General features: G+C 47.7%; 2 protein-coding genes across 2 annotated transcripts in view; both read left to right on the top strand.

Moving 5' to 3' along the window:
* KIF17 (kinesin family member 17) overlaps window positions 1-9745 on the top strand; it is a 15946-nt gene extending 6201 nt beyond the window's left edge. The window contains 11 exon segments of the mRNA XM_010193686.1: window positions 1744-2252; window positions 3308-3367; window positions 4023-4185; window positions 5164-5252; window positions 5374-5498; window positions 7700-7837; window positions 7839-7923; window positions 8711-8969; window positions 9113-9180; window positions 9299-9419; window positions 9600-9745. Coding sequence (XP_010191988.1) covers window positions 1744-2252; window positions 3308-3367; window positions 4023-4185; window positions 5164-5252; window positions 5374-5498; window positions 7700-7837; window positions 7839-7923; window positions 8711-8969; window positions 9113-9180; window positions 9299-9419; window positions 9600-9745 — 1763 coding nt within the window.
* A 41-nt stretch (window positions 9746-9786) lies between these two features.
* The window catches only part of DDOST (dolichyl-diphosphooligosaccharide--protein glycosyltransferase subunit (non-catalytic)), a 5013-nt gene continuing 4748 nt past the window's right edge, over window positions 9787-10051 (top strand). The window contains exon 1 of the mRNA XM_010193684.1: window positions 9787-9865. Within this exon, the coding sequence (XP_010191986.1) occupies window positions 9787-9865 (79 nt within the window). The remainder of the gene's footprint in view (window positions 9866-10051) is intronic.

Raw genomic sequence — 10051 nt, 5'->3', positions numbered from 1 at the left:
GAAAGAGGGAAAGGGTTGGAAATCCTACTTTTTGTGACTGTCTGCTCTCTGTGACCCCAGCACTCAGAAACAATAGTGAGAGGGTGCTCTATATTTCCCCCCCTATTCTCCCATGTCTTGACATGCTAGAAAGATCTGGAGTGAAACAAGTTTGAACATTAATTTCCACAGTTAACAGTCTATTGCTGTAGAAATATCCTGGGGCAAAAGATTTTAGATTGTGTGTGTGTGTGTGTGTTTACCTGTGACCTTTTATCTTTCCTCCATGAATCAGATTATTCATTGCTTGTGATTAGGTACTGTCCACAGCCATAGATCTTAACTCTGACTAAATTCAAGGCGAGGTTTTATAGAAGTCTGTCTGGAAAAGGGTGAATTTGGTTAAAACCTTGATGTTCTTTTTACTCGGAGAGCTAAAGGAGCTCTTCCCTTGAATTCAGGTTGTAGTTGTGAGGGATAATTGGGAAATGGATGCCCAAGGGTGTGGTCCAGTGCTTAGGACAGAAGGCTGTGATTTGGGAATGCTGTCCAGCTCTTGCTCTGCATGAGGCTGGGAAAGTTAAGCAGCCAGTGAAACAGAGGGGCTCCTAAAGCAACCGGATGCACTCTTTCTTTGTCACAGGGAATTTGTGTCATAACGTTAATCTGGCCTCAAAATTTAGGTCAGGAAGCAGATATTACACACGCGAGGTGTGCATCCAGGTAGCTGGGAGCCATCTGTTAACTTCAGGTCACACCTTCTCTTGCCTTAGAGCAGTGCAGTGGGAATGCACCAGCTCACTGGCTCCGACTTCTCACTTGCTGAGACCCAGCTCCTCGTCTGGGTGGTTTGGGCTAGGCACAGTCCCAATTTCTTGCAGTTTTCCTGTTTCTCACCTGCGTTCCTTCATTTTACTTTCCCACTGTGAGTGTCATGAGTTGAGAAGGAACAGATGTTGCCAGGCATGCCTGTGTGCTGAGTCACGGCGCAAGTTTACAGCTCTCTGGGCGAGAGGGGAGATCTGCTGGGCTTCATGAGCATTCGAGCCAAATGGTGGCCCTTGATGGTATCTGAGACAATGTGCTTCTTTATTTAAAGCACAGCAAGAAACTTCTTGAATATGGCCATTGATTAGGGTAGGTTAGATTCCAGTCTCAAGAAAAGCAGTAGTTTGGGAATTCATGGAAAAACTGTTTCCCAACATAGTGTCTACTCCAGCCTTTCCACGGTAGCCTGTAGAGGTGACTTTCCTGCCTGTCTCTCCACATCACGCAGGCATTTGGGGAGCCTGCTCTTCTGTCTGTGCTCTCTGACAAGCTCTGCTCCAGTGGCTGCCTGTTGACTCCTCATTTCATGCTTCCTCCCTTCTTTCTCGCCATTTGTCAGACAATGTTTAACTTCAAGAAACAATCTGAGGAGGGAAGTTGTATAAACTCAAGGTCTGGCCTTGTTACTTGCAGAGAACTTTGTGTGAAACTCTAAACACTGTGGAAATACGTGGAGGAGGAGAGTCTGTGCACTCAGAGCTCCCTGGGAGAGTAAGAATGGTCATGAATTCTTACTATGCAGGATCTCATTCAGGAAAGCAGTAAAATGTGGATTTCTAAGGTTAAGTAGATATTTATTTACTTGACGGCATCAGGGCCCAAATGCAGACAAAGACCAGGGTTTGAACTGGAACATAATGCCAAGAGAGTCCTGGTTCTTGGCTGTGAAGGTGCTTTGTCTTAAGAAAAGCCTAACCCAGGATTATTTTCTTGCAGATGAGCGAGGGCAGGACCACCTTAGGGCCGCAAAACTCAATTTAGTGGATCTGGCAGGAAGCGAGAGACAGTCCAAAACTGGAGCCACAGGGGAGCGGCTTAAAGAGGCCACCAAAATCAACCTCTCCCTCTCAGCCCTGGGCAACGTCGTCTCGGCCCTCGTCGATGGCAGGTGTAAACACATCCCCTACCGAGACTCAAAGCTGACCAGGCTGCTGCAAGACTCCCTTGGAGGGAATACCAAGACGCTGATGGTAGCGTGCTTATCTCCGGCTGATAACAACTATGACGAAAGCCTCAGTACTTTGCGCTATGCTAATCGAGCGAAAAACATCAAGAACAAGCCCTGTATCAATGAGGACCCCAAGGATGCTCTGCTGAGGGAATACCAGGAGGAGATTAAGAAGCTGAAGGCCATTCTAGCTGCACAAATGAGCACAAATAACTTGTCAGGTAGGAAAGCCCTTAGTGACTGAAGAGACATTTTTATCTTTGACAGAAAAATGTGGGTTTTATACATAAAATTTTCGCTGGATTTCACCTCAGCCTGTCCCTTACCTGTTGGAGGAAGAATTCTCCATTTTGGTAATGAGCTTTTTCCTTCACCGTTGCCAAAACTAACCTTATTTCACTGGTAAAAGCCATCTCAGTTATCCAGTATTTTCAATAATGACAAATTCTGTTCAAAAATGCTGATGTGATACAAATCCTTGGTGGTTCTTTGTAATTCTGCCCAGAATTTGGTCAGTCACAAAAGAGAGGTTTCAGCTGGCAGAGCAAAAATGAGCTGCTAAAGAAATAATAACGTAAAATTCTTTATTAAATATATGTTTTCAAAGTTAGGATTCAGCCCTGTTCTTCTACACTGTGAATTTTTGAAACTACAAGAAAAATATTGCCCTGCTGATGGCATTGCTTATGGAGGGCAGCACTGTCTTCACTTTGAGGATCCAGCCCAGCCCCAGCGGACTCACTTTGGTATGAAGTAGGAACAGCAACTGTGGAACCGATGGCTAAGAGCAGTCTTTAGGGAGCTGATCACCTTTTGAGAATTATCCCCTAAAAGTGGGAAACTTTCAGCAGAGGAATAAGGCTGTAAGATTATCCCCCCCCCCACCTCTTTCTGCCACCTTTCAGGAAGAGCTGTGAAGAAAGAAGGCAATTTCCTTGCACCTTTCATCTCCTTCCCGGTGTCTTTTATCTTCCAAATCTGTTAGCCTAGCCCTGGAAGCAAATCTCCTGTTATTCTGTGAAAGACATGAGATTTATATTCGCTTTCATATACCTAAAGCTTAAACCTCTCCTCCTCTGCTCAGCGCTGCCTCCTCCTCTCCCCACACTGATGGAGTCCCAGGCCAGTGGGCGTTTTGGCAGCGCAGGCGCTGGCACACGAATGCAGTTTTAAGGAGTGCATGGATTACACGGTTCTTTGCCGACAGCCAGGTTCTTTGTTCTGTTTCCAGGTATTCTACAGACAATCCCACCCAGTAATTGCGAGTGATTTTTATTTCTGCTTTGCTTTGCAGGATTTTTGCCTGCTGAGACTGCTCACCTGACAGCAAAGCCACCTCCTCTCCTCAAACCTCAGTTAGATCTTGAAGCGGAGAAGCAGCTGATCAGAGAAGTGAGTCAGGAGGGGGTATCCTATCATGTCTTTGAGTAAGGCTCATGGGTTTTGATAATAATCATTACAAATATGGTGTAGAGCTGTGTGGTTCAGCCTTTTCAGAACACTTCTCTTCCTATTTTTTGGTCCTTGGTCTTCTATGGACAGAACGTGTGTTGATGGAGGCCTTATTTACAGTGCCGCTTTCTCTCAGTGGTGTTCTCACCTCTCTGGAGATGAATTGGAATGGATTCCCAAGAAGAATTTTTGGAGTAACTACATGTGGAACTTGGATTCCTCCTGACAGAGCAGGGAGAAATAGCAGGGAGGAAAACAGTAATCAAATATGTTAGGAGCAGTACAAGGATAAAGATAAAGAGGGGATATGGAGTCAGGAAAGAAGAATGAGGAGTTGGGGGCCAGAAGGAAATAAAACTCTCTCCTTACTCTTTACAAAGCTCTTTCCAGGGCACCACATCTGCCCAAGATAGGGCTAACTAGTCAACTTCCATCAATACCACATCTACTTAAATCACAGAAAATGGCAGTGAATACAGGATGGTAAATATTTATTGGGGTGGACATAAGAAGTGACCTAGAAAGGACTTCTAAGTGATGCTGTGTGCAGTCAGAAGCAGGGCTGTCACGTCAGGCTGTCTGCTCTGCCTTACAGGAGTACGAAGAGATGCTGGCCCAACTAAAGGCCAGCTACGAAGCGGAGCAGGCATCTCGTGTCCGCCTCGAAGAGGACATCAGTAGCCTGAGGAATCACTACGATCTCAAGCTGTCTGCTCTGGAGGACAACCTAAGGAAGGAAGCAGGTGTGGACCAGACAGGTAGTGGGTGCGCAGCACAGGCTGAGGTGTCCCTGGTGCTTTAGGCTCGAGCAGACACAGGCTGTTTTTGCAAAGTCACATTTGTGGCAGCCACTGCAACCTTTAAAGTGGCAGCAACTGCTACTACAGCAAGTGCTGCCCAGCAGCAACAGCAGCCTCTGTTCTCAGGCCTCCCTGGAGCACTAACTCTGGCTCTCCTGAGCTGTTGCTGAGACACTGTGCCAGCTTTGTTCTCTTCCCTATTTCCCTGATTTCTTTTCCCTGTCAGGACCAGCCTGGCCCTACCCTGTAAGCCTCGAGGGGATGAAATGCAATTTTGTGAGTTTCTTCAAAGGTCGTGCAGTGTTTCTCTCAAGCAGAGGTCTGAGCTGCAGAGATGGCTGGTCCCAGCAGGCGCTGCTCTGTCTGGATCTGATTGGCTTCGCACAGCTCACACGCCTGAGACAAGGGTGGCTGCAGCAGCCTCCTCCATCGCATGGAAATGGGATGCAGCCCTTGGTCTCCCGGTGAATTATCAACATCATTGCTTTGCTGGAGGGAGGAGATTCCTCTCACATACTATAAATCGTTGCCAGTTATCCTCTTCGCTACTGCTTGTCATTTATACTTCTGCAGTGCCTCAGAGCATGTTTCGCAATGTGCCTGTACAGCACTTAAAACTCAATACTAATTCTTGAACCTATATTCTTAATTTTTGATGCTATCACTTTCTAAGGTGAGAGGTTCCTTTCCCCCCTCCCTTCTGATTACAAATGTGCACACCCCAGCCTCGAAATAGATTATTTCTGTGTGAACACAAGGACCCAGGCTTTCCCAACCCCTACCCGATACGCCCTCTGAGATGGCTTTTCCTGACCAGTATAAATACGAGACCTTTTCCTTCCAGACACACAGTTTTTAGCTTTTGCTGAAGTTTTATGCTCTAGTTTTGCAGAGCTCTTTACTGACATTGTGGGTTTTTCCTCTTTTACTCTTCAGCTGCCATGAGGACTGAAACTGCTCCTGATGAGACACCTCTGCAGGAAAACTCTGTTGCTGCAGCAGATGAAGAACCAACGTCAGCTCAGGTACCCTTCAGGCTCCTGTACCCCCCAGGACTGAAAAATCTGAGTGGGTAACATTTTACTTCATCTGTCCTGGTATTCACATTGCATCTTTTCAGAGCCTTTGGTTTTCTTTTGCCCTCAGGACCTGGCAGTGCCTCGGATTGTTGGAGATGCTGGTGATGTGAGCAAGGGGAGTGCAGGAGCAGAGATGGCTGTCACAGCTGGGGGGATTTTCTTGCCTGCAGACCAGCAGCAGGTGCTCGCCAGGTCAGTGACTGCACTGCTCCTGCTGTCCGCCTCCTGGTCATCGGTTGCAACACACACAGGCAAGACACAACCCTGTTCTTCCATGATACTACAACTGTTGAGCTTCCCCTGCGTGCTCAGCACAGCACAAGACTAGGCAGACATGTATTCTTTAACCCCAAAATTAACTTTATCCTCTTTGGGCAGATAAATAGCCATTAGCTGTGGTGTTCAATGATGCCAAGTCTCAGAATTATGAGACAAAAATGTGGAGAGGTCTGTGTCAGCAGATGTGGATGAAAAAAGCCTGCTTTCCTGATAACAAATCCTGCCTAGAGCTGTAGGCAGGGAAATCTTTTCCTTCTCTGCCTTTTTGCAGGAGTAATTTATGAGGGGTTTATAAAGTCGAGTCTGGCGGTTGCTGACAGAGCTTAAGCGCCCAACCATGTTATGGAGGCAGCATCCTTTTTTCCTCTTAAAAATGGTTTTTAGAGGGTACTTAGAGCCTACAAGTAAGGTAGCAGGCCTTTCTGCTACTCACTGTGTGCATGGATGGAGAAGAGTCTGTCCTCCACACCTCCCCTTGTCACTGAGGTCACTTTTGCCTCTCATTCACACACCTGACAATGTTTGTAAGGTGTCGGCCAAAACTGACATCAGAATTTGTGAGTAATCACATTTTAGAGGCAGCGTTAGGCAGCACAGGTCTGGGATTTGAGGGGTGCAGGGTCAAGACTCGCGCTCGGCCCATTTTGGGTTTCCTCCAGGCAAGAGCCATCGTGAGAGAATTCCTTTAGATACAGCACTGAAATCATACAGGGGTTTAGTGCCATTTCAGAAACACACCAAGCAAATTCTGCTGATTTTCTGTCTTTTACTCTCTTGCATAGGATTATAATAAAATTAGAAATGATACACTGTGGATGATGGAGTTTGATTCTGAAAAGTTTTGTGGTATTTAAGCTGTCTTTCAGCTTTCCTGTGAGCTCTTGTGGCGCATGCTTGCTCTGTTGGGGCTCTCCCAGCTAAAAAAGGAGCCATTAAGAAATCTAGAATAGCAATTTGTGCAGTTCTCTCTATTAATGGTGAGGTCTCCAAAGAAACCACTCGTTTTGACTATATATCAAAACTTAATAGTCCCATGGCAGCGTTCCCTTTTTGTAACAAACAAGTGAAAAATGCTCTTCCAGTTACACTGTTAAAATCCAGGCTCCCTGCAGATTAGGCAGGAGGGTTTGGGATTTTCAAAGCCACCCGATAAAAGCTTTATGCATCACGATGGCCATGAGATCTCTGATGCTCACTCAGCAGAGCACAGATTCAAGTGCACATTAAGCAAACGAAACCAAAGGCTACTTGGCAAGTGCAGCCCAGTTGAAAAGCGGGTTGTTTTGGATGGTTTGAAGATAATTAAGAGGCTACTATCAAGCAGAGGTTTTATCAGAAGTGGGATTTTCTCTAATTTGAGCCAGCACTGGCCGAACCGAGCTTCTGCTCTGCTGCAGATCCCTGCGCAGACAAACAGAGCAGCTCTGGAGGACGGCGTTATTTCCATGGGGTTGCCTAAGTCACCAGCCCTGGCTGATATTTGAGGCTGACATTGCCTCAAAAAGGAAACTGTATCCAGTTCATATCCACCGTATCCCAAACTGTGTCCAGCCGTATCCACCATTTACAATATTTGTTCATGTAATTTTGGCACAATTTGTGCTCGTGTTGAGAGTCTTTCAAAACAAGAAATAAGACTTGAAGTATAAATTCCACAAAACAAGGTTTTTCAAAATAATTCTGTAAGCGTAGCTGCAGATTTCTGGATACAGGCACTGACAAAAGTGCTCATAGTAACATATGCTTTGCCTTGTGTCCACAGGACTGTTCAGAGCACTGGAACAGGCTGCCCAGAGAGGTTGTGGAGTCTCCTTCTCTGGAGACATTCAAAACCCGCCTGGACGCCTTCCTGTGCAACCTCATCTAGGTGTTCCTGCTCCAGCAGGGGGGTTGGACTGGATGATCTTTTGAGGTCCCTTCCAATCCCTAACGTTCTGTGATTCTGTGACTATCTGTGACCAAAAGTATAAATAATAAATAATTACTCAGGGCAGCAAATCTCATCAGAAATCACTATTTCCTGTCCTGTGTCTTCTCAAACATCATTCAGGTAAGGATGTGGCTCCTCCACACTTACACAGATGGGTTTTTTATGAAGCGTTTGCCTTTTGCAGGCTGCAGATCCTAGAGCAACAAGTGGTAGGGGGGGAACAGGCTAAAAACAAGGACCTCAGAGAAAAGCATAGACGCCGGAAAAAATATGCGGACGAGCGGAGGACGCAGCTGGTGGCCGCACTGCAGCAAGGGAACGAGGGATTTTTTTCTGCTGAACGTCTACGACTCCATCCAGGAGGAGGTTCGAGCCAAGAGCAAGCTTCTGGAGAAGATGCAGAAGAAGGTGAGAAGGGACCAACTCTTTCCTCCTTTGTGTACTCCCTTTTTTACATTTTATTTTTTTTAGGTTATGTTTTATAAGGTTGTTTGAGTGTATTTTTGTGAAGTATCAGCCCGCTGGGTGGTGGATGAAGTTGCTGACACCCAAAACCCCGCCTGTTTTAGTGGTCGGTCTCCATCTCCTTGGGCAGCACATTGTGACTGGTGATGGGAGAGGATGCGACTCCCTCTACTGCCCTACACCATCTAGTGCACAGCTTCCTCCGGGTCTGATTGTCAGATACCACAATTTCCTGGAAGAAATTAAACCGTGAAAAGGGTTTATTTATTTATTTATTTTGGGGGTTGGGAGGGGAGAAGCAATGCTGTTAAATTTTAGGCACACTTGAAAAATCAGTTTTGCTCTGATGAGGCAGAATCAGGGGAGCTTAATAAAAAATCTGCGTGTGTGCAGTCCTGAATCTGCACATTAGGAACTTTATTTCTGTATTTGGGTTATATTGCACCTTTTTAATCTAAATTAGGAACCCCCAAGAGTTTGTTCACGCTGGACGCACACCGGAGTAGTAAGATTGACTTAAGGGCCGTTCAAAGACTTGGGAGAAACACAAGAAATCTTCCATTAGAAGATGTGGATCTCTCCGCACAAATCTCATCCCAATTCTTAATTATGAATTAGAAATCTGCTCAAACGCTGAAGCTTGTCTTTCCTGACAAACTCCTGAACTTGTAGTAACCATCGCTCTCTCTCCTTTATAGTCCCAACGACGTATTTTGGTTTTATGTCCCAGCTGCAGGCTGCCGAGACCGAAATCAAAGATCTGCAGTCGGAGTTTGAGCTGGAAAAGATCGATTACCTCGGCACCATCCGCCGCCTGGAGCGCGACCTGCTGCTCTGCCAGCAGCTGCTGGATCAGGTGCAGTCCCTCATCCGCCGCGACTGTAACTACAGCAATCTGGAGAAGATCAAGCGCGAATCCGTCTGGGATGAGGAAACCGGCTGCTGGAAAATTCCAGAACCCGTCATTCAAAAAACCCGCCTGCCCACAGGTGAGAGGAGCGGTGCCGCTGGCACCTGCCTGCTTCAGGGCTCAGCAGTGGGGACTGTGCTCGCTTTTAAAATCATCCTATACAGAAAGTCTGAATGATGACATTGAGAGACAACGACTCTTTAACACTGTCCCTTCCCACAGCAGTTCCAGCCCCGCCGCAGCCCAAACCTGCCCACAAGAGCCCTGCAGCTGATAGCGGAGCGCTAACGGTACCGTGCATGTCTTCTCCCTTTTGTACACCATTTACTGATTTTTCCCCAATTTCTAACCCGTAACCCGAGGGCTGGTGCAGAGTCTGGCGCTGCTGACGCTGTTTTCCGCTCCCAGCCCGAGGAAGACCGTTACAGGTTGGTGCTGAACAGGAGTGACAGCGAAACCATCGCCAGCAACTACTTCCGATCCACGCGAGCCAGCCAGATCCTACACCCTGAACCGACCCAGAACCGAGGTAAAGCCTTTGTTTTATTACACATTTCCAGCACCCACCTTAATTTTCCTCAATTTTATTTGAGAGAGCTCTTTTTGGCTCTGCTCCCTCGACCTCAATCGTGGATTTTTCGCAGGATGAGGCCTGGTTTTGGCCTCCTGCGAGGACGGCTGCCCACCGCAACCCCCTCCTCTCTTGCAGCTCCCCTGGGGCCAGAGCGGGCTCTGGGCTGTGCGTCTGCCCGGCCCCGGCCCTTCCGCCTCCAGGCCCTTGCCTTGGCGCTGCCTACCACCGCCCCCACCAAGCGCAAAAAGGGCAAAGCCAGCTCCAACAGCCGCCCGCTCTGACTCTGCAAGAAGACGCCAAATCGCTGTGGTTTTGCCCCAGAATGCTCTCGCTCTACATCGGAGTGAGGACCAGGCGGGACGGAGGGGTGAGCTCGCTGTCGCCGTGCTCTTTCGCGCCCTGTACCCCCTCCCCGCTGCAATAAACCCGTCTAACACCACCATTTTGAGGTCTTTTACTGGAAACCGTCCTTCTCACGCTGGGGGTCAGGGCCGCAGCGGTCCAGTCCACGCCGCCACCTTCCCCCCTCCTTCCCCAGCGGCGCTACGGTGGCTGCGTGGGGGTCACCACGGCGTCCCGCTGATTGG

The sequence above is a fragment of the Mesitornis unicolor genome, unplaced genomic scaffold, assembly GCF_000695765.1.
Source record: "Mesitornis unicolor isolate BGI_N332 unplaced genomic scaffold, ASM69576v1 scaffold42951, whole genome shotgun sequence".
In the NCBI taxonomy this organism is placed as follows: domain Eukaryota; kingdom Metazoa; phylum Chordata; class Aves; order Mesitornithiformes; family Mesitornithidae; genus Mesitornis; species Mesitornis unicolor.
Note: the sequence above shows the minus strand (reverse complement) of the source record. Positions and strands in the feature narration are given on the sequence as shown.